This window comes from Suncus etruscus, chromosome 1 (assembly GCF_024139225.1).
Source record: "Suncus etruscus isolate mSunEtr1 chromosome 1, mSunEtr1.pri.cur, whole genome shotgun sequence".
Taxonomy (NCBI): Eukaryota; Metazoa; Chordata; class Mammalia; order Eulipotyphla; family Soricidae; genus Suncus; species Suncus etruscus.
The window spans coordinates 173,371,836-173,395,767 of NC_064848.1; the positions used below are offsets into that span (position 1 = coordinate 173,371,836).

Genomic DNA, 23,932 nt, shown 5'->3' on the forward strand with positions numbered 1-23,932 from the left:
TTTGCCTTGTATGAAGCTTACCTGAGTTCAATCCCCAGCATCCCATATAGTTCCCCAAGCACCAATAGAAGTAATTCTTGAGTGCAAAACCAGGAGTAACCTCTAAGCATTGCCAGTTGTGGTCCAAACCCCAACTTCCAAAAAAGAATAAAGTATCTTACCACCATGCCTCGGACTTTGAGAGCCTGAGAAGGATTCATTGTACATAAGAAGCGTAAGGCATCTGTCCTGCGCCTCCCTCCAAGACTTTCTTCATCTTGTCGTTCTCCATTTTTAATCAGGCCCCTGCAAACTAAATATTTAAGAGCCTGTTACTCAAAGGTTTGTAAGTAAGATGTTAAAAAAAAATGTCAACCTTAAGCCAGAGTGATAGTAAGGCTGGTAAGGTGCTTTGACAGGCATGGCAACCCAGGTTCAATCCCTTGCATCCTATATGGTTCCCTGAGCCAGCCAGAGTGACCACTGAGAGAAGAGTCAGGAATAGCCTTAGCACTGCTAGGTGCTGAAAAAAAAAAACCAAAAAAAAAAACCGATAAGAAGCTACATAAAATAAGGATCAGGGATAGAGACCAATAGGCTGAATGCATGCAAAGCACACTTTGCATACATCCAAACCAGAGTAATCCAGCTGCTCGTAAATAAAATCATATCTATCTCATACTATTCTTATTTGGGGTGGGGGGATCACACCCGGTAGCCCTCAGGAATTACTCCTGGCTCTACGCGCAGAAATCACTCCTGGCAGACTCGGGGGACCATATAGGATGCCGGGATTTGAACCACCGTCCTTCTGCACGCAAGGCAAACACCTACCTCTATGCTATCTCTCCGACCCCATATCTCAGACTATTCTATGGATATTTCTGTCTTTTTTTTTCACTTTTTAAAAAAATCGGAATTTTTTTTGGAGGAGAAAGTCTTGGGGACACACCCAGTGGCACTCAGGTAATACCGGCTCTGCACTCAGAAATTACTCCTGGAACATTTGGGGGACCTCATGAAATGCCAGGATTGAATCTGGGTCAGCGGCATGTAAGGCAAATAATTTGCCTACTATGCTATCACTCTGGTCCCTCTTTAGTATTTTTACTATGCTATTATAACCCTGGTGAATAATAGTTACCAAAAAAATTTTTGTTCCATACTCATTGCAATTAAATATGCAATCTTAGGGGCTAGAGCAATAATATAGCAGGTAGGTCATTTGCCTCGCATGCTGGTCTGGTCCCCCCAAACTCACAGGGTGTGATCCCTGAGTACAAAGCCTGGAATAAACCCTTAGCTTGACTAGGTATGATCAAAAAAATAATTTATAATCTTGAAACAATTTAAGAATGGGTTGCTCATGGCTCTGTGCTCAGAAATCACTCCTGGTAGGCACGGTGGACCTGGTTGGTTAAAATCCCGGCATCCCATATGGTCCCCTGTGCCTGCCAGGAGCGATTTCTGAGTGCAGAGTCAGGAGTAACCCCTGAGCACAGCCGAGTATGACCCAAAAACTAAGAACCAAAAAAATAAATTAAAATAAAATAATAAGATCTTAAGAGGGCAGAACAATAGCACAATGAGTATGGCATTTGCCTTGCACATAACCAATCCGGGTTCGATCCCTGACATCCCATATGGTCCCCTGAGCCTGCCAAGAGCTATTTATGAGCACAGAGCCAGGAATAACCCTTGAGAGACACAGGATGTGGCCCTAAAACAAACAAACAAAATAAATAAATAAATAAATAAATAAATAAATAAATAAAAAAGAGTAAGATCTTGGGCCTGAGCAGTGGCACAAGCAGTAAGCATCTGCCTTGCCTGAGCGCATAGCCAGGAGTAACCCCTGAGCATCACTGGGTATGGCCTAAAATCTCAAAAAAAAAAAAAAAAAAAAAAAAAAAAAAAAAGAATAAGATCTTAAACAAAGTCCCTTAAATGTTGTTTTCTTTTGGTTTTGGTTTTTGGGCCACACCGGGAGGCAGTCAGGGTTACTCCTGGCTTTGTGCTCAGGCATTATTCCTGGAAGTACTTGGAGGACCCTACAGGATGCTGAGGAATCCAACCTGGGCCAGCTGCATGCAAAGCAAACAACTCACTGCTGTGTCAGGTTTACTCCTAAACTGGTTATCAATGGATCCTCAAAGAGCTCCAAGACTGAGAAATTGATTCCCATTCCCCTACCACCTAGGAAGGGGAAGCGATCTACGTAATAGTTATCCATAGCAAATAATATAAACAGACAGGAGGGTAAAAAGGCAAGAAGGTCGGATGCAGAATCCTCTGTCAGCCTGCCAGTTAGCTGTCCCCAAAGACCCTGAGCACCTTGCTCCAAAACTATTAGGGTCTCAAGAGCGCCCCCACCTGGAAGGTAGTAGGTGGGACAACAGACAGAGATAAGGATTTTATAGAGAAATATTATAAAGGCTTCCATATATATCAACCCACCTGTTGTGTGCTATTGCTCCTGTCCCCACCATGACTATTTCTTAGTTTAAAATATTAACTTCTACATGCCCAGAAAATCTCTTCAATACCCCATTTTTTAATTCTATTTACCTTCATTAAAACTATCAGGAACATTGGCCACCATAAGACATAAGAACCAGGCACCATTTCTAACATGGAGCAAGGCTTCTGCCACATCGACTATAGGAAGCAGAGAAGGGAGCTCTAAAAGAAATAAAGTTAAATCAAGTATTACAATGAAGAAGTGATATTTCAGTATATTGAATATAATGCATTGCATTAAAGTTAATGAAAATCAATTAAATTAAGCACTTTTTGTTTGTTTGTTTCTGGGTCACACCCAGCAGTGCTCAGGGGTTATGTCTGGCTCTGTGCTCAGAAATTGCTCCTGGCAGGCATGGGAGACCATGTGGGATGCTGGGATTCGAGCCAGGATCCGTCCTGGATTGGCTGCATGCAAGGCAAATGCCCTATCGCTGTGCTATCTCTCTGGCTCCATAGCACTTTTTTAAACAGTCTAGTACTGTATTATCTAGCAAGACAGCCAGAAGTCACATGCAACTATTTAAACTCTAATTAAATAACATTTAAGATAGTTCAGGGAGATGCTCACAGAAAAGCATGCTTAGCTCTTTTTGGGTGGTCTTTTGGAGGGTGTTTGAGCCATATCTGAGGAAGTTCTCCAGGTTTACTACTGAATTTGAGCTCAGGGACCACTCAGGGCAAGGCTGGAAGATCATATGGGGTACTAAGGATTAAACCCAAGCCAGCCACATTTAAGGCAAGAGCCCTACTCACTGTATTATCTCTCTGGTCCCCTGTAGAAAGTATGTTGCATGTGGGAATCTCAGATTCAATCCCCTGCACTGTATGATCCCCTTAGCACCACTGAATATGCCCCCCCCAAATAAAATTAAATGATTCAATTCCTCACTCACTCTAACTAAATTTCAAGTAAATACTATTTATCATACCAGACAACACAGAGAACTGTCATCACTGCAGTACATAGTTTTCTGCATGAAACTCTTTGCCTTAAATATATGTAAATATTTATATGTTTACATATAAACACACACACTTTTAATTCTGACTAGGTAAACCTATTACAAAGGAACTGGAAAATACAAAAAGTTGCAAATAAAAACAAAATCATCTCCAGTCCCCAGTAGGTAATTCTTTTTTTTTTGTTTTGTTTTGTTTTGGTTTTTCAGGCCACACCTGGTAACGCTCAGGGGTTACTCCTGGCTATGCGCTCAGAAGTCGCTCCTGGCTTGGGGGACCATATGGGACGCCGGGGGATCGAACCGTGGTCCGTCCAAGGCTAGCGCAGGCAAGGCAGGCACCTTACCTCTAGCGCCACCACCCGGCCCCAAAACTATGTTCTTTTTATTTGTTTGTTTGTTTGTTTTGGTTTTTGGGGGCCACACCCAGCAGTGCTCAGGGATTACTCCTGGCTGTCTGCTCAGAAATAGCTCCTGGCAGGCACGGGGGGGACCATATGGGACACTGGGATTTGAACCAATCACCTTTGGTCCTGGATCAGCTGCTTGCAAGGCAAACGCCACTGTGCTATCTCTCCAGGCCCTTGTAATTCTTAAACTCTGTTACTCTATTAGTTATAATGTATCTGGCGCCAATAGTACACTCCCACACTGCCAATCGGGTTTCAATCTCTGGCAACCCGTAACACCACCTGGAGTAATTTCTGAATGTAGAACCAGGAGTAATCCGTGAGCACAACCAAGAACAGCCCAAAACATAAAACAAACAATAAAAGTCATATTGTACCATTTAAGCTGAAAATATATTTGAAACATTTAGCATTCATGATAATACCTGCTTGTAAAATACAAAGTACATCTGCAGCTTCCTCCAAATAGACTGGACTCTCAAAGAGTTCAGAAGATTTAAAAAAGAATTCTCCATTGGACTCTGAAACCTTTTAAAAAGGAAAAAGCAAAAAAGAAACAAATTCGTAACTAGTATAGATAATTAATCACTCACAACTTTTGTACTAATTTCTTGTGCTTACAGACCATGTATCTCAATACAATACTAGTACACTACAGAAGAAAATGCAATATTCAATGAATTTTTAAACATTTAACTATAGGGAGGCCAGAGTGATAGAACAGTGGGTAGGGCATTTGCCTTGCATACACCCAGCATCCCAAGCTGCCAGGAATGATTTCTGAGCACAGAGACAGGAATAACCCATAAGCACTGCTGGGTGTGACCCCAAAACTAACAAACAAATAAAATAATTAAATCATCAGGCTGGAAGTTACAGTGGGTAGAGGGCTGATTCAGATTCAATCAATCCCTGACATCCTATATGGTGTCCTGAGCACTGCCAGGAGTTAACTTTCGAGTGCAGAACCAGTAGTATGACCATAGTGTGACCCAAAAACTAAAACTAAAACAGTCTAAGCACAAAGGGGCTAAAGAGAGTACAAAGAGGTCACTTGCCTGGTACATGGTCAACCAGGGTTCCATCCCCAGCATCCCATTTGGTCACCCAGTACCCCTAAGAATAATTCCTGACTGCAGAGTCAGGAGTAATCCTTGAGCATTGCTGGTGTAGCCCCAAACACCAATAAGTAACAAAATAATTAATTAATTAATAATTAATAAAAATAATTAAACATAAAAATTAGCATTAGGGGGGGGGTCGGTGAGATAGCACAGTGATAGGGCGTTTGCCTTGCAAGCAGCAGACCTAGGACAGGTGCTGGTTCAAATCCCGACATCCCATGTAGTCCCCTGTGCCTACCAGAACAATTTCTGAGCAGAGAGCCAGGAATAACCCCTGAGCACCACTGGGTGTGACCCAATCCGCACCCCCCAAAAAAAAAATCACTTCTTATAGACATCAGTAAGGTTTTAAGAAAAAGACAGAAGGGGCTGGAAAAACATTACAGTAAGGAGCTTCCTTGTTGGGGCCGGAGAGAGCACAGCAGTAAGGCGTTTGCCTTAGGCTCAGAAGGACGGTGGTTCAAATCCCAGCATCCCATATGGTCCCCCGTGCTGCCAAAAGGGACTTCTGAGCACAGAGCCAGGAGTAACCCCTGAGCACTGCCAGGTGTGATCCAAAACCAAAAACCAAAAAGAAAAGGAGCTTCCTTGCACAGGGTCGACCCAGGTTCAATCCCCAGCAACCTCTATAATCACCAAGCCACTAGGAATGATGCCTAAGTACAGAGCGAAAAGTAACCCCTGAGCACCACTAGGTGCTGAGAAAAAAAGAAAAAAAAAAGATGTAGAAAAAAATATATTGGGGCCGGGCGGTGGCGCTGGAGGTAAGGTGCCTGCCTTGCCTGCGCTAGCCTAGGACGGACCGCGGTTCGATCCCCCGGCGTCCCATATGGTCCCCCAAGAAGCCAGGAGCAACTTCTGAGCGCATAGCCAGGAGTAACCCCTGAGCCTCACAGGGTGTGGCCCAAAAACCAAAAAAAAAAAAAAAAAAAGAAAAAAATATATTGAAATTAAGAGCAATATAAGGCAAAAAGAAAAGAAAAAAGTTATTTTTAGGGAGGGTCCTACCAGTTCTAGCTTGGAGCTACTAAGTATACATTCTGTAGTGCTAGAGTCATGTGTGCAGGTGATTAAACCCAATGCTCTGGGCAAAGCGTAGACTCATCTCTGAGTTCTCTCCTGAGCCCCAGAAATCACTGTTTACAAGAGAGATCTTCTAATGATTTTAAATGATTTTTCCCCCCCTGGGTTTTGGGTCACACCCGGCAGCACTCAGGGGCTACACCTGACTCCACGCTCAGAAATTGTTCCTGGCAGGCTCCGGGGACCATATGGGATGCCGGGATTAGAACCAATGACCTTCTGCATGAAAGGCAAAGGCCTTATCTCCATACTATTTCTCTGGCCCCCTTAAATGATTTATAATATAACTTGTAAACTGAGTTGATTGAAACACTTTTGCTGCTATTTACTTTGGAAAAAATAGCTTTTGCCTACAATTTATAAAAGTATATACTATAGGGCCCGGAGAGATAGCACAGCGGCATTTGCCTTGCAAGCAGCCGATCCAGGACCAAAGGTGGATGGTTCGAACCCCGGTGTCCCATATGGTCCCCCGTGCCTGCCAGGAGCTATTTCTGAGCAGACAGCCAGGAGTAACCCCTGAGCACCGCCGGGTGTGGCCCAAAAACAAAACAAAACAAAAAAAACAAAAACAAAAACAAAAGTATATACTATAAACTAAGTGAATATGAAGTTTCCATAGTAAATAAAATTCTGGGCATAATCTCTTATGTCATCTGTGTGATAGAGCCTTAACATTCACAAATTCAAAATCAGAGAAAAAACTTGAAAGGAGGGGCCAGAGCAATAGCACAGCAGTAGGGCGTTTGCTTTGCTCGCAGCAGATCCAGGATGGATCTTGGTTCAATCCCCGGTCTCCCGAGCCAGGAGCAATATCTGAGCGCATAGTCAGGTGTAACCTCTGAGCATCACCGGGTGTGGCCCAAAAAGAAAAAAAAAAAAAACTTGAAAGGAATTACAATGTCAGTAGATGTTATTACATTGTTTCACTTGATTTGAGGGCCAAAACCAGCTGTGCTGAGAACTTTCTTTTGGTTCTATGCTCCAAACTAGGGTCAGCAGCATCCACAGCAAGAAACAAACTTTTGGGGCCGGATTGGTTCGAATCCCGGCATCCCATATATATGGTCCCCTGAGCCTGCCGGGGTCAATTTCTGAGCGTAGAGCCAGGAGTAACCCCTGAACGCTGCCGGGTATGACCCAAAAACAAAAAAGAAAAAAAAGAAACAAACTTTTGTACTCAAATTCCAGCTCTTATTTTGAACTGTGATACAAGTAACGCACCTTGTTCATAATTGCTAAAAGCTCACTGAGCACAAGACGTAACCTACGAGGCGAATCACTATGTTCAAACTCTAATGTGAGTCCATGCTGAAGCTGTGACACCAGGATACTTTCTCCACTGCCACCTCCCAGTTTATGCCTAAAAAAAAGCACAATCAAGAAAAATACGTGAATGTTGCATAGAAACAGTAACATAAAATGACCTTTCACTGACATTCTTTTCATACATTTCAGCAATGTATGTAGCAACTTAACTAAATACTAGTTGGCCCATCTATTAAAGGAACTCCCACCTAGGTAACGTCTTTATCACACAGTTAACACCCACTTCTCATAACAGCAATGGCTCACTTTGGATTCACATTGGCAGGGAAAGACATAACATCTGCCCAAATGGAAATCAGTGAAAGTATAAAATGCCTCCCAGATGACTCCAATAAATCCTTGTTCTCTAAGCTGCTCTTGCCTACTACTGCACAGGGCAATCGGCCTCATCAGTTTAGTCTAAATATCTAACACCAAACATCACGGCACCTTTCATAACACAGAAGTAAAACTCTAGAATTTTAACTAGCGGGAAATCAAAGTTGAGATTTTACTCATTCTCAACAAAGTTAGGATTTAATTTCTTTTCTAAATCCAAGTATCTTTAAAAAAAAAAACCTTTCAAAACTCCAAATATAAGATCGATTCCCTTTTTTTGGCGAATCCAACAAAATCCCAGTTGGCATAGTATAGAAGATAACATTACCTAAGCTGCTGCTCTTTGTTGGCATCCTGTTCTAAAGCATGAAAGTCCACAGACAACAAGGCAACAATGGAGTTGACCGCTTCTACTCCAGACAGAAGACGAAGAATCAGTTTTTTATCCTGAGCCCAGCTTTGGCTTTGGTCAGCAGGGGCACAAAGGGCCATCCGCACCAAGCAGGGCAGGAGCAGTCGCAACTCTGGATCACTTAACGATGCCAATCTCACGACATCCACCTTCTGCATTGCCTCAAAAGCAAAAGGACTCACAAACTGAAGACTCGCACACTCAGTCATTGTCACTGTTGAGCCTGACGAGAAAAAAAAAAAACAAGAAAGAAAAGAAGGGGTATAATTCCCACATCTATCATCTATGACTGCTCCCTTTTAAAAGCCCTGGAAACTGTTGTCTGTCTTTAATATTTCCCAATGTAGCCAATATTCCTAGTATAATTAAAGGATCCCTATGTTTCTGCCAGTGGATGGATGAGAAAGAAAATGGAATAATTATATCAATGAATCTCAAGGATTTTAATGTTCTCATTCATTTTTTACCATGTGGGGATTGAACTTAGGGTCTCACCAAGAAGGCACCACCAGCAGAGTCATATGAAGTCCAAAGAAAATAACAGACCCATTGTAATATAAAGGCAGAATCCTGTTCAAATTATTAATTATTCCCACTCCAACATTTCTTCTACTATGTCAGTTAGTTATGTTTGGGTCACAGACCATTAAAAAAAAAAGTAACAAAGAGGGGCCGGAGTGATAGTGCAGTAGGGCCTTTGCCTTGCACGCGGCTGACGCAGGACAGACCTGGGTTCGATCCCTGGCATCCCATACGATCCCCCGAGCCAGGAGTGATTTCAGAGTGCATAGCCAGGAGTAACTCCTGAAGCATCACCGGGTGTGGCCCCAAAACCAAAACAAACAGGGCCGGAGAGATAGCTCAGTGGTAGGTGTCTGTCTTGCAAGCAGCGGACCCAGGACCAATGGTGGTTGGAATCCCAACATCCCATATGGTCCTCTGTGCTAGCCAGGAGCGATGTCTGAGCACAGAGCCAGGAGTAATCCTTGAGTGACGCCGGGTGTGGCCCAAAAACCAAACCAAACCAAAAACAATAAAAAAACAAAACAGGATATATAAAAAAAAGTTAATGATCTCGGAGCCGGAGAGATGGGGTGTTTGTCTTGCATGCGGCCAATCTAGGGCAGACAGTGGGTGGTTCGAATCCCAGCATCCCATATGGTCCCCCGTGCCTGCCAGGAGCGATTTCTGAGTACAGAGCCAGGAGTAACTCTTGGCAACTTCCAGTTGTGCCCCCCCCCACAAAAAAACAAAACAAATAAACCAACAAACAAAAAGCATCAAAGAAAAGCAAAGTGAAGAATGCTCTTCTTGGGTATCTCTTTAATTTCACGAATCTACCCAACAGGTTTTATAAAACGAGTTAAAAAAAAAAAAAAAAAAAGAGGCTGGAGAGATAGCATGGAGGTAAGGCGTTTCCTTGCATGCAGAAGGTCGGTGGTTCGAATCCCGGCATCCCATATGGTCTCCGAGCCTGCCAGGAGCGATTTCTGAGCGTAGACCAGGAGTAACCCCTGAGCTCTACCGGGTGTGACCCCCCCAAAAAAAAATATCCAAAAAAAAAAAAAAGAGTTAAAAAAATTCTCTTTCCTACCTGCCACAAGTCAGTGGAAATATCAGAAAATCCCGATTGCCTAGTTTTAGCTATGAAAGCTAAAACTCTCCCAAAGTCCTGTATTGCCTGGTCAAAATAAATAAATAAATAAATAAATAAATAAATAAATAAATAAATAAATAAATAAAAATACAGTGGTGGGTGTGCAAACGAGCTAGGGGATCAAGAGTCCACTGGAGCATTTCTGTCTCAAGTCATCCCAACCCCATTCTCAAAAACGGGCTTAAGGAAATTGGCCGGCAAAGCCTATACACCGCCCTCCCCGCGAAGACCCCCCCCCCCCCGCAGTGGCAAAGGACTTCTGCAGCACACAGCCGCTGCTTTGCAGCTTCGCAGCCCCAGGAGCTGCTGGCCTTTGCCCAGGGGGCGGGCGGGAGGGCTGCGGGGACGGAGGCGCCCAGACGCCCTGCGTGTCGTGTTCCTAGGTCTCAGCCCGGGGTTGTAAGAGCCAAGCGGGGGAACGCGCTAAGCCTCGGCAGAGCCTGCTTCATACCTTCCAATGTACCCTCCGACCTCCCGGGACCCCACACCCGGGTTCCGCGCCCCAGAGGCGGCACGCAGTAGCACTCGAGAGCGCGGCCTCCAACTGGGCCTAGGCGAGCATCCGGATGCCCCGAGCCCTAGAGGTTCCCTAGTTGAGCCGCCCCGGGCCACCACGAATCCAGGCGCCGGCACCAGTCGGGTCGGCGGTGAGAGGCGGTCTGGCTGGGGGACACCGGACCCAAGCAGAGGCCGGATCGAAGGGAGGGAGAGCGGAGACTGTTTTCAACCTGCACCCAGAACCTTCATTCATCCCCAGCGTCTTGGCTCCCGTCGGCCACCGTACTGGACCGGGCAGGTTGACGGCGAGAGGAAACTTCTCCAGGGCTGCAGCGCGCCTACCGTGACGCGCACGCGCGACTCCACCCCTTCCTCCCCTGCCATTTGCCTGCTTGGGCAAGTTCATCCCTCATGGTTGAGCCTCCTGCTTCCAGGCCCTGCCCAGAGTCGAGCTAACTCACTCAGCCCTTGAGAGCGGCTGTTTCACGATGGTTTAGGGTTGTCGTGGTATTCCAGGGAGAGGAAAAAAATGATAGTTGTTCCCAGTCTTCTCTGCTGGATTGTACTCATGCACGCAACTCATTGAACTAATGGAACCAGATTGTATTCTTTCCATTTATGCACATGCCATCCATCCCAGCACCAAAATTCTGGAATCCAAAGATGAGTAGAATTTTTAAAAAGTCATCTGATGCTGTACCCTTTTCAGCTCTGGACTTTAAGGGAAGCTAACATGTTTAGTTTCTTAACTTAGGGTACATAGGTCTTAAGAAGGGTTCAGGGGGACATATAGGATGCCCGGGCTCAAACTCAGGTCACCTGCATGCAAAGCAAATGCCCTACCTACCTACCTACCTACCTACCTACCTACCTACCCACCCACCTACTTACCTACCTACCTAGCTGTCTTGCAAGCAGCTACTACAATACCTTATAGGATCCTCTGAGCATTGCCAAGAATGAGTCGAGTACATCCTGAAGACTGCCACGTGTGACCCCAAAGTATAATATTTTTTGGGAGGTTTTAGGTCACACCCAGCAGCACTCAGGGGTTCCTCCTGGCTCTGCACTCAGAAATCGGCCCTGACAGGCATGGGAGACCATATGGGATGCCGGGATTCAAACCACCATCCTGCATGCAAGGCAAACGCCCTACCTCCAAACTATCTCTCTGGCCCCGGAAATGTGCTTTTCTTTTTTATAAAATATATAATTATAAAATTATTTATAAAAATAAAAAATAAAAATTTTATAAAATTATATATATATATATATTTTAAACTTGATTGATTGGTCTTTGGGCCACACCCGGCAGCGCACAGGGGCCACTCCTGGCTCAACACTCAGAAATCGCCCTGGCAGGCTGGGGGCTATAAGGCATAGTGGGAATCGAACCAGGTCCCTCCCGGGTCAACGCATGCAAGGCAAACATCCTACCACTGTACTGTCTCTCTGGCCCCTATATATTATTATTATTGCATTTCACTTAAAAATGTTGATCACAGAGCCAGATAGATACAATATAATAGATTCAATCTTCAGTCCCACAGATGGTCTTCCGAGCTCATCATATGTGAAACCCTAAAGAAAGAAAAAATACTGATTACTACAAACTAAAGTAATTTCAAAATCTGGAGTATGAACTATACAATACTGTTACTTTCCAAATACTATTAAAAGCATCTATTGATATTTGCTACACATCAGTTCAATATAAAATTACCTGATTTAATACTCAGAGATAGGTAATATTCTCCATTTTACAATTGTAAAAATTGTAAAAAAAAAAAAAAAAGGGGGGGGGGCAGCGAGGTGGTGCTAGAGGTAAGGTGTCTGCCTTGCAAGCGCTAGCCAAGGAAAGGACCGCGGTTTGATCCCCCGGCGTCCCATATGGTACCCCCAAACCAGGGGCAATTTCTGAGCACTTAGCCAAGAGTAACCCCTGAGCATCAAATGGGTATGGCCCGAAAAAAAACAAAAAACAAAACAAAACAAAAAAAAAAACAGTGCTCAGGGATTACTCCTAGCTCTTCACTCAGGTTTTAGAGGACCATATGAAATGCCATGGATTAAACCCACGTTGGCCACAATCAAGACAACGGCCCTACCCAATGTGTACTGTTTCTCGGTACTCCCACTTTTTATTTTCTTAAAACCTCTATCAGTGTTCAACCTGGGAGTGTGGATCTAATAATTCAGTGCTCAGCATCTCAGATATATTTGAAGACAACCAAGACAACTCCCTTCCATGGATTGGGGGCACATGGAGTAGGGAATAAAAACTCAGGGCCTCACACATCTCAGTCATGTGCTCTGACATTTGAGCCATCTTACAATTCTTTCAGTGATTATCCCTACAGCTTAGCTGTTCAAGCCAAATACTTAGAATCTATCCTAGGTTCTGTCCTCTTCTAAACATACCTTCTTAACAAATCTCTCAGAATACATTATAATGTTGGCTTTCTATAAAACTCAAGCACCTTAGGAACAAAGGATTTACAAATTAGGAGGGTTTCTAGTTTGGTTGATTTGGGGGCCTCATGTAGCGATGCTCAGGAGTTATTCCTGGCCCTGCATTCAGGAATTACTCCTGGCAGTGCTCAGGGGGTCATATGAGATGCCAGGGATTGAATCTGAGTTGACTGCGTACAAGAGAAGCACCCTATCTGCTGTGTTATCACTTCAGCCCCTACAAATGAGCTTTGCCTTTTCAATTATGTCCTGGAAGCCAGCTTCAGAACAAAACCAAAACCAATTTTAAATACTTGAAAATAAAATATTTATACATATTCATAATTAAAATAATTAAAATTTATAGTTATTAATCACACTAACAATTATATTAACAAAGAAATAATTATTAATTATATTAATTAAATATTAATGGTAATTAATGTCCAAAGTTGCCCTAATATTTAGTTACCTATACATCACATCTTTTTTTTTGGGGGGGGCCCACACCCGGTGACGCTCAGGGGTTACTCCTGGCTTGGGAGACCATATGGGTCGCCGGGGGATCGAACCTCGGTCCCTATTAGACTAGCACTGTCAAAGCAGACACCTTACCTCTATCGCCACCATGCCAGCCCCACAAATCTTTTTTTGTTTTGTTTTGTTTTTGGGTTATACCTGGTGGTGCTCAGGGGTTACTCCTGGCTCTGTGCTCAGAAATCACTGTATCCCTTTTATAGATTTATCAATATTGCTTCTGTAGAAATACAAAAAAGGTGGAGAATGTGGGTATTCCCTCCCCCACCTGAATGATCCGAACTGCCCACACCTGGAATGGGCAGATAAAGGAGGCTGACTTGGGGAGAGAGGGATTAAGGAGAGTTAGAGAGAGAAGTGTAGGAGAGGCGTCATCAGAGATTCAGCATCAGATTCAGCATTATCACTTGAGCATCATCAAACCAGCAGCAGCAGTAGCATCATCAAAGGGAGTTAGCCTGGAAGCCTGGAAAAAGCAGCTGAAAGACAGAGGCAGAGAGAGCAGAAGTAAAGAGAGAAGTAGAGAAGTAGCTGCTAGGAAAAGGCTTAATATGGAGGACATGTGAGGAAGTGTGCATGGTGGAAGGGACTGTGAAAAAAAGCTGGCTGGGGCCGGGCGGTGGCGCTAAAGGTAAGGTGCCTGCCTTGCCTGCGCTAGCCTTGGACGGACCGCGGTTCGATCCCCCGGTGTCCCATATGGCCCCCCAAGCCAGGAGCAACTTCTGAGTGCATAGTCAGGAGTAACCCCTGAGCGTTACTGGGTGTGGCCCAAAAACAAAAAACAAACAAAAAAAAAAAAAAACAAAAAAAAAAAAAAGAAAAAAAGCTGGCTGATGCCTGAAACTTCATCATATATATATATATTTGGGGGGGGTTGGGTCACACCCAGCAGTGCTCAGGGGTTACTCCTGGCTCTATGCTCAGAAATTGCCCCTGGCAGGCACAGGGGCCATATGGGATGCCGAGATTCAAACCACTGTCCTTCTGCATGAAAGGCAAACGCCTTACCTCCATGCTATCTCTCCGGCCCCTTTATATATATATATATATATATATATATATAGGTTTTGGGGCCACACCCGGCAGTGCTCAGGGGTTACTCCTGGCTGTCTGCTTAGAAATAGCTCCTGTCAGGCATGGGGGACCATATGGGACACCGGGATTCGAACCAACCACCTTTGGTCCTGGATCGGTTGCTTGCAAGGCAAACGCTGCTGTGCTATCTCTCCGGGCCCTTATGCATTTTTTTTAATAAAAAAAAAATTTTTTTTTTTTTGGTTTTTGGGTCACCCCCGGTAGTGCTCAGAGGTTACTCGTGGCTCTAAGCTCAGAAATTGCTCCTGGCAGGCTTGGGGGACCATAAGGGATGCCGGGATTCGAACCACCATCCTTCTGTATGCAAGGCAAATGCCCCACCTCCATGCTATCTCTCCAGCCCGATGCCTGAAACTTCATCTGACTGCCTTGTGAATCTTTCCACCTTCACACTTCAACCTTCAGACCTTCCAGACTTTAAGGGCTGCAGTCGAGTCCAGAAAGGCCTCACCATCCCCATACCAACACTAGGACTCTTTATATTAAAACACTTGTAGGCTTGGGGGACCAAATGGGATGCCGGGAATTGAACCCGGGTCTGTCCCAGGCATGCTGTGTGCAAGGCAAATGCCCTACCACTGTGCTGTCTCTGACCCCCATATCACAAAAATTTTGATTATCAAAGGTACAGGTGCCAACCCTGCAGTGCTGAAGGGATCACTGCTGGCCTTGCTTAGAGGACTAGTTGCAGTGCCGTGGATAGACCTGGAATTGCTGTATGCAAAGTTAAGAGGCATAATTTTGGGCTATCTCTCTAGCACTCCAAAGGTTTTTTTTTTTTTTTGAAGGGGTGGGCCACAAAGAGCAATGCTCAGGGCTTACTCCTGCATCTGTGTTCAGGGATTGCTTATGGTAAGGCTCAGGGTACATATATGGTTCTAGTGACCAAATTCAGGTCAGTCTGATGCTACAACACAGAGTACAAAATAAGCACTGTACCTACTACACTATCACCCCAGATTCATCAAAGGTATTTCTTTTTTTTTTTTTTTTTTTTTTTTGGTTTTTTGGTCACACCCGGCAGTGCTCAGGGGTTATTCCTGGCTCCAGGCTCAGAAATTGCTCCTGGCAGGCACGGGGGACCATATGGGACGCCGGGATTCGAACCGATGACCTCCTGCATGAAAGGCAAACGCCTTACCTCCATGCTATCTCTCCGGCCCCCAAAGGTATTTCTTATATAGGTATACCACTCAAGTATAAAGTGTTTGAGGAAAATAACCTCTCTTTTTAAGACTAATATTATACTGCCACTTATTAAATTTAATTTTTCTGATTTAATTATTATTTATATTTGTTAGGAATAGTTATGTAAGACTTGGTAATGTTTTTTGTTTTTCTGTTTTTTTTTTTTTGGTTTTTGGGCCACACCCGGTGACGCTCAGGGGTTACTCCTGGCTATGCGCTCAGAAGTTGCTCCTGGCTTGGGGGACCATATGGGACGCCGGGGGATCGAACCGCGGTCCGTCCTAGGCTAGCGCAGGTAAGGCAGGCACCTTACCTTTAGCGCCACCGCCCGGCCCCAAGACTAGGTAATGTTTTTTTTTTTTTTTTTTTTTTTTTTTTTGGGCCACACCCTGTGACGCTCAGGGGTTACTCCTGGCTATGCGCTCAGAAGTTGCTCCTGGCTTCTTGGGGGACCATATGGGATGCCGGGGGATCGAACCACGGTCCGTCCTAGGCTAGCGCAGGCAAGGCAGGCACCTTACCTCCAGCGCCACCGCCCGGCCCCATGACTTGGTACTGTTTTACTTCATTTTGGGGATACACACTGTGAGTTCTCAAGCATAGTGATCAGGGAACACTCTCAGCAATGCTAGGACATCCATGCAGTATTGGGGATCAACTCTGGGCCTCCTAAACACATCTATTCCTTTGAGCTATCTCCTAGACCACTGTTATTTATCTTTAGAGCAACATATAGTTATAAAATGTTTTAAGGTAATGAAGTAAAAACCCCATGGTACGTAGAGACCAAGTTGGGTTATTATAGTTATCTACCCAGGTAAAACTTTTATCCAGGATCCTGTAATGTCACTGAATAAAGTTAATTTAGACTGGCCAAGCAAATAGGGAAATAAATAAATATATTTGCCAGTAAATAAACAAGACTGACACTTTGTTTTTCGGAGTTGAGGGATGTACCTGATGATGCTTGGGGTTGCTTCTGGGGGTGCCCAGAGGACCATATAGAGGCATGGATCATATCTGAACCTCTCTTATACATAGCACACACTTCAATCCTATGAGCCATTTCTGCATCTTGGTTTTTGGGGGAGGAGAGTTTAGTCATACCTGGCAATGCTTAGGTGTTACACTGAGCACTGCACTCAGGAATTACTCATGGCAGTGTCCAGGAATCATATAGGATATTGGAGATAGAACTGGAGACAGCCATGTATTTGCAAGGCAAGTACTCTACATGCCATGCTATTTCTCCAACTCCTAAGTAGCTTGAATTCTTTGCTGCTCAGGAGTTACTCCTGGCTCTGCATTCAGGAGTCACTACTGGTGGTTTCAGGGAACCATATGGAATGCCAGAGATCTAACCCAAGTCAGTGGTGTGCAAAGCAAGCACCCTACCTATTTTGCTATTGTTCCGGCTCTAGATGCTTGGATTATTAACAAGTACCAATACATTGTGAAAAGAACAAAAAGGCACAGGGCTGGAGAGGTAGGTACTAAATAAGTAGAGCACTTCCTCTGCACACGACCAACCTAGTTCAACCCCCATATGGTTCCCAAAGAACAACCAGTGTGACCAAAACTAGGTAAAATAACCGAGACAGAAAGCAAGACAGTTTCCAGCAACATATATCTAATTAAAAAAAAACCCTCTCTCTATATTAATAAGTTTATTGGGGAATAAAAGCAAAGGAGAGAGGTAACATAAGTGTTTAAGAGAGAACACAGGCTTCTCTAGAGTGGATAGAGATGGTCCACATCCCAGCAATAAAGTAGGAAATTTCACATCTCAAGAGAGATGTAGGCAGCATGTGCTTGGGTACCATTTGCATGGCTTTGACAACATACATATGCCCATACAACTAATTTAGTTTTATTTATATATATTTTTATTTATTTATTTTATTTTATTTTATTTTTTTGGTTTTTGGGTCACACCCGGCGGTGTTCAGGGGTTACTCCTGGCTGTCTGCTGAGAAATAGCTCCTGGCAGGCACGGGGGACCATATGGGACACCGGGATTCGAACCAACCACCTTTGGTCCTGGATCGGCTGCTTGCAGGGCAAACACCGCTGTGCTATCTCTCCGGGCCCTATTTATTTTATTTTTATATTTAGTTTATTTTTATATTTATTTATTTAGTTTTATTTATTTATATATATATTTTATTTTCTGGGCCACACCCAATGGCACTCAGAGGTTACTCCTGGCTCTGCACTCAGAAATTACTCCTGCCAGGCTTGGGGGGGGGCACATGGGATGCCAGGAATCGAACCTGGGTTGATTCCATGAACGTGCAAGGCAAACTCCCTACCACTTTGCTATCGCTCTGGTCCTATGCATCTTTTTTTTTTTTTTTTTTGGTTTTTGGGTCACACTCGGTAGCGCTCAGGGGTTATTTCAGAAATCGATCCTGGCAGGTTCAGGGGACCATATGGGATGCCGAGATTCGAACCATGGTCCTTCTGCATGTAAGAAAAACGCACTACCTCCATGCTATCTCTCCGACCCCTATATCTAATTTTTATTTTATTTGTTTTTGTTTTGGGGCTACACCTAGTGACACTTACGGGTTGCTCTTGGCTATACGCTCAGATATTGCTCCTGGCTTGGGGGACCATATGGAACACCAGGATCAAACCAAGGTCTGTCCTGGGTCAGCCACATGCAAAGCAAATGCCCTACTGCTGCGCTATCGCTATAGCCCCTTTTAAAAATTTTTATTTTGGGGGCCCAGAGAGATAGCACAGCGGCATTTGCCTTGCAAGCAGCCGATCCAGGACCAAAGGTGGTTGGTTCGAATCCCGGTGTCCCATATGGTCCCCCGTGCCTGCCAGGAGCTATTTCTGAGCAGACAGCCAGGAGTAACCCCTGAGCACCACCGGGTGTGGCCCAAAAACCAAAAAAAAAAAAAAAAATTATTTTGGGGGCCGGTGAGGTGGCGCTAGAGGCAAGGTGTCTGCCTTGCAAGCGCTAGCCAAGGAAGGACAGCGGTTCAATCCCCTGGCGTCCCATATGGTCCCCCCAAGCCAGGGGCAATTTCTGAGCACTTAGACAGGAGTAACCCGGGCATCAAATGGGTGTGGCCAAAAAATATACTTTTGTTTTCATACATCTAATTTTAAAAACTGTTTTCTTGGGGCCGAGCAATAGATTGGGTAAGGCATTTGCCTTGCATGCAACCGACCTTGGTTGGGTCCCCGGCATCACTCTATGGTTCCCATTTTCTTTTTCAGGGGAGTGGAGAATGGCTTGAGCCACACCAGCAATGTTCAGGCCTATATGACTACCTCTGTGCTTAGGCATCACTCCTGGTAGTGCTCAGGGATCATATGTGATGCCTGGAAACAAGCCAGGGATGGCCAGTGCAACAACAACAAAAAGAGACCTCAACCTTGTACTACCAAAGAATTTTTTGTTTTGTACCACATCTGGGTTTGGTCAGGTTTTGGTTTTGAATCACACCTAGCAGGCATCAAGGGACTACATGGGGGTGCCAGGGATCAAGTGCAGGTCAGCTGCATGGTAGGTGAGTGTTTTATCCACTGTACTAACTCTCTGGCCTGCAAAACTAGTGTTTTTTAAAATGTGCTGGCAGAAACTATTATATTGTATCTTGTTTGTTTTGGACCATAACCACCCAGAGCTCAGGGGACATATGGGATGCTGGGAATGAAACCCAGGTCAGATTTGTGAAGGCAAAAATGCCCTACTGGCTGAGCTATTAGCCTGGCCCAATTTTGTATTTGGGCCGCCCTCAGTGGTGCTCAGGCTTACTCGTTGCTATGTACTCAATATCTGGCAGGGCTCAATATTGCAAAGGTCAGAAAACAAACCACAACTAACATCATCATCCTTAAAGAGGAAAACTGAAAACCTCTCCTTTAAGGTCAGGCACAAAACAAGAATGTCTTTCATTACTTTTTTTTTTTTTTTTTGGGTTTTGGGCCACACCTGGCGGTGCTCAGGGGTTACTCCTGGCTGTCTGCTCAGAAATAGCTCCTGGCAGGCACAGGGGACTATATGAGACACCGAGATTCGAACCAACCACCTTAGGTACTAGATCGGCTGATTCCGGGCCCATTACTTTTTGTTAGTTTGGTTGGTTGGTTGGTTTTGGTTTTGGGACTACACCTGGCAGTGCTCAGAAATCACTCCTGGCGGGGCCGGCGGTGGCGCTGGAGGTAAGGTGCCTGCCTTGCCTGCGCTAGCCTTGGACGGACTGCGGTTCGATCCCCCGGAGTCCCATATGGTCCCCCAAGCCAGGAGCGACTTCTGAGCGCATAGCCAGGAGTAACCCCTGAGCGTCACCGGGTGTGGCCCAAAAACCAAAAAAAAAAAAAAGAAATCACTCCTGGCGTGTTCAGGGATGCTGAGGATCAAACGCGGGTCTGTTCCAGGTAGGCAGTGTGCAAGGCAAACACCCTATCACTGTGCTACCTAGTGTTATTGCTCTGACCCCTTCACTACTACTCTTTTATACTCACAGAAATCAGGCAAGAGAGAAAAATTGTAGAAATATTAAGATCAGAGCAATAGTACAGTGAGTTGGCAGCTTGACTTTCACATACCTGACCCGGTTCGATTCCGATCCCTGGCACCACATCTGGCCCTGGACCATCTCAAAGGAGTGATCCTGAGTACAGAGCCTGTGTATAACCTTAAAACTAAAACATGCCCCACTGACATTGAAACACATAGAAGTAAAACTATTATTAGGCATTCCAAATCCTGAGCCCAACAGGAGTGGCAGCTGAGCCTACTGAACAGAAAAAAAATAACCAAAATGATCCTGAGAAGCTGGGGGGCAGAGTATCCCCTAAACAATAATCGAAATTGTACAGTATACTGGAATAAAAATAGACTTTCATTCCAATGGTATAGAATTAAGAGCTCAAAGAGATAAACTCTTACTTAAATGTATTGACAGTTAATTTATGATAAAGGGATTATGTTCATAAGTGGAGCTAGGAGTCTCCCTCCAACAAACAGTGCTGGGAAAACTGGTTAACCACAAACAAAAAAACTAAAATTAAACTTGGGGCAAGAGATAGTACATTATGTATGGGCAGTTGCTTCACACTTGCTTCTGAGTTTTATCCCTGGTATCCCATATGGCCTCCTAAAACTGCTAGGAATTAATTCCTGAGTACAAAGCCAGGAGTAACCCAAGTTTTGCCAGGTGTGCCTCCCACAAAAAGCCCCACATATACAAAAATACTTGTTAAACTCCTAAGCTCACAACATACATAACTGTTAATTCAAACTGGATTAAAAACCTTGATATCAAAACTTTTTTTTTTTTTTGGTTTTTGGATCACACCCGGCGGCACTCAGGGTTACTCCTGGCTATACACTCAGAAATTGCTTCTGGCATGCTGGGGGGACCATAAGGGATGCTGGGATTCAAACCACCATTTCTCTGCATGCAAGGCAAATGCCCTACCTCCAGGCTATCTCTCTGGCCCCTGGTTTGTTTTTGTTTTTGGCCGCACCCGGTGATGCTCAGGGGTTACTCCTGGCCGTGTGCTCAGAAATTGTTCCTGGTTTGGGGGACCCTATGGGACACTGGGAGATCAAGCCGCATCCGTCCTAGGCTAGCAAGCACAAGGCAGACAGACGCCTTACCGCTTGTGTCAATCCTCTGCCTCCAAAACTTTTTTTTTATTTATATAAAATGCTGAGAAAAACATAGGCAAGACTTCAGTAATGCAACCACATCAAGAAAAGAAAAGAGAATCAGGTCCCTGGTTCAAATCTGGGTGCCCCTTTGGTGGCTTTGGGACGGTGCAATGGCGCAGTGGTAGAGCGTTTGCCTTTCACACAGTTGATCCAGGACAAACCTCAGTTTGATCTCGGGCATCTCATATGGTCTCCCAATCCAGAAGCGATTTCTGAGTGCATAGCCAGGAGTAACCTGATGAGTATCACCAAGTATGGCCCAAAACCAAAGCCAAAACCAAACAAAAAAAGAGAATCAAACAAACGAAACCCAAACTACAAAGGGTCTGCACTAAAAGCAAAAGATATGAGGCCTAAAATAAAGAGACTCCACAGACTGAGAAAGAATACTTTAAAATCATACATCACACATATGGCTAATGCTCAAGATAAAGCTTAACAACAAAAGACAAGCAACCACGTCAGAAAATGGAAAAGATACTTGTCCAGAAGTGAGCAAGTTGGTCAAACAGGAGTTATGAGAAAAATGTTCATTATCACGTCAGGGAAATGCAAATTAAAACAATATGCTATTATCTCATACCAGTGAGAATGGTTTATACTGTAAATTGTGTGAAAGAATGCTAGTAATATACCTACACACACACACACCTCCAGGAAACTGTTAGGCACAAAGTTAATAGAATGTACAGCAGTTATGGCTGATTTGATTTCCAAATGGCATATGACCCCCTGTCCACCAGCAGGAATGTCTCAAGCACAGAACTAGAAGCCTAAAGCGCTGCCAAGTGTGACCCAAACCCCTCTCACACAGACACACTATACTCTCTCCAAAGAAACTCACTCACTTTGGCAGATATGTTACTTGAATTGGCCTCTTTTCTCTTCTAAAAAATGGTTTCGAGAATTCTCAAAAAAAAATTAAGACTAGAGGGGCTGGGATGATAGTCCAATGCATCCTCGAAGTTCTCGAGTGCAGAGCCAGAAGTAACTCTGAACATGGCCATGTATTGCCCCCTAGAACAAAACAAGACTAGAGCTTGAATATGACCTGTGATTGCACAGAGCCACATCTGCCATTGCCTGGGGGTGGGGTAATATGTAGTGCCAGGTATCAAACTGAAGTCTATTACATGCAGGGAAAGGATACCTTCCTTATCTCTGTATTGATTCTCCAAACACAAAAAACACCAATATAAAAAGGACATGGACACACACACACACACACACAGTCACACTATTTACCAAGATGAGTAAACAACCCAAGTGCCCAACAAATGAATGGATATAGTAATTCTGGTCGATATACAAAAAGGAATACTCACCTATGAAAAAGAGGAAATCCTGCAGTTTGCTGTAAACTTGGATGAAACTGAAAAAAGCCATGCTGTGAAGGTAATCAGATAAAGAAATACCAGATGATCTCACTCATGCAGCATCTGAATAAATAGATTAGATGAAGTTCCATGGGAAAAAAAAAAAAAAACACAAATCCTGAAATATGGTCAGGAGAGCTGTAATCTGAGGATGCAGAAGGGTCGGAGGAGGAAATCTTGAAATAATAGACTTGGCATCTGGTGGTGGTCATGATGCTGCAGTATTGCAACTACAAAACAGTCTTACTGGTATTATGAAAAATGTATAGGTAATGTAAGGATTAAGGTGGCGATTTTGGTATTTTGGTGACAGTGGAGATGAAGTAAGATTTTATATTTCAAACACTAAATACCTCTGCAATAATGTTGCTTCAGCTATAATAAAATGAAAATGAAAAGGATTAGTATACATAGACCTCCAACAAAAACCCATGGAAAGTAGCTAAAGACCTTAAGGACTTTAGACAAACTCCTCTAAGGGAAACTAAAACAAATTATACTTAAAAAAACTTTCATAGACATTGCATTTATAAATGCAAAAAATATTGGGGGGGTTTGTTATACTTAGCAGGGTTCAGAAAACTAAATGGAGTGCTCGAAATCAAATAAATCATGACAGTCTTTACAGTTGATTTAAAAAAATAGGCATTTGAGGGCTGGAGCAATATACAGTGGGTAGGGCATTTGCCTTACATGCAGCCAACTCAGATTTGACCCCTGGTTTCCCATATGGTCTCTCGAGCCCGCCAGGATGATTCCTGAGTGCAGAGCTAGAGTAACACCCGAGCAGTGCCGGGTGTAACTTAAAAACAAAACAAAAATGCATTTTGTGGGACTTTTATATAAAAGTACTCAAGACAAAAAGGTTGCATATACATTAATCAGTTTCTAGGTTCCTCATTTCTATTATGAAAAAATTACATGGGCTGGAGAAATACGGTGTTTGCCTTGCACATGGCCAAAAATGAGTTTGATCTCCAGCATCCCAAATGATCTGAATTCTGCCAAGAGTAATCCCTGAAAATAGAGCCAGGAATAAGCCCTGAGTACAGCCAGGTGTGGGCCAAAAGATAAAAAAGAGGGGTCGGAGAGATAGCATGGAGGTAAGGCGTTTGTTTGCCTTTCATGCAGGAGGTCATCGGTTCGGAGTCCCATATGGTCCCCCGTGCCTGCCAGGAGCAATTTCTGAGCCTGGAGCCAGGAATAACCCCTAAGCACTGCCGGGTGTGACCCAAAAACCACAAAAAAAAGATAAAAAAGAGAAAAAGAAGGGACAGAGTGATAGTACAAGTGCTTTGCACTCGGCCAAACCT

At 44.1% G+C, this 23,932-nt stretch overlaps 1 protein-coding gene across 1 annotated transcript in view; it reads right to left on the reverse strand.

Annotated features, from left to right (window-relative positions):
- INTS2 (integrator complex subunit 2) overlaps positions 1–8,355 on the reverse strand; it is a 56,238-nt gene extending 47,883 nt beyond the window's left edge. The window contains exons 1-5 of the mRNA XM_049771334.1: positions 8,054–8,355; positions 7,303–7,441; positions 4,297–4,399; positions 2,548–2,661; positions 162–292 (exon numbers count right to left, since the gene is read on the reverse strand). Coding sequence (XP_049627291.1) covers positions 162–292; positions 2,548–2,661; positions 4,297–4,399; positions 7,303–7,441; positions 8,054–8,346 — 780 coding nt within the window. The 5' untranslated portion in view covers positions 8,347–8,355. The remainder of the gene's footprint in view (positions 1–161; positions 293–2,547; positions 2,662–4,296; positions 4,400–7,302; positions 7,442–8,053) is intronic.
- Positions 8,356–23,932: the final 15,577 nt, after the last annotated feature.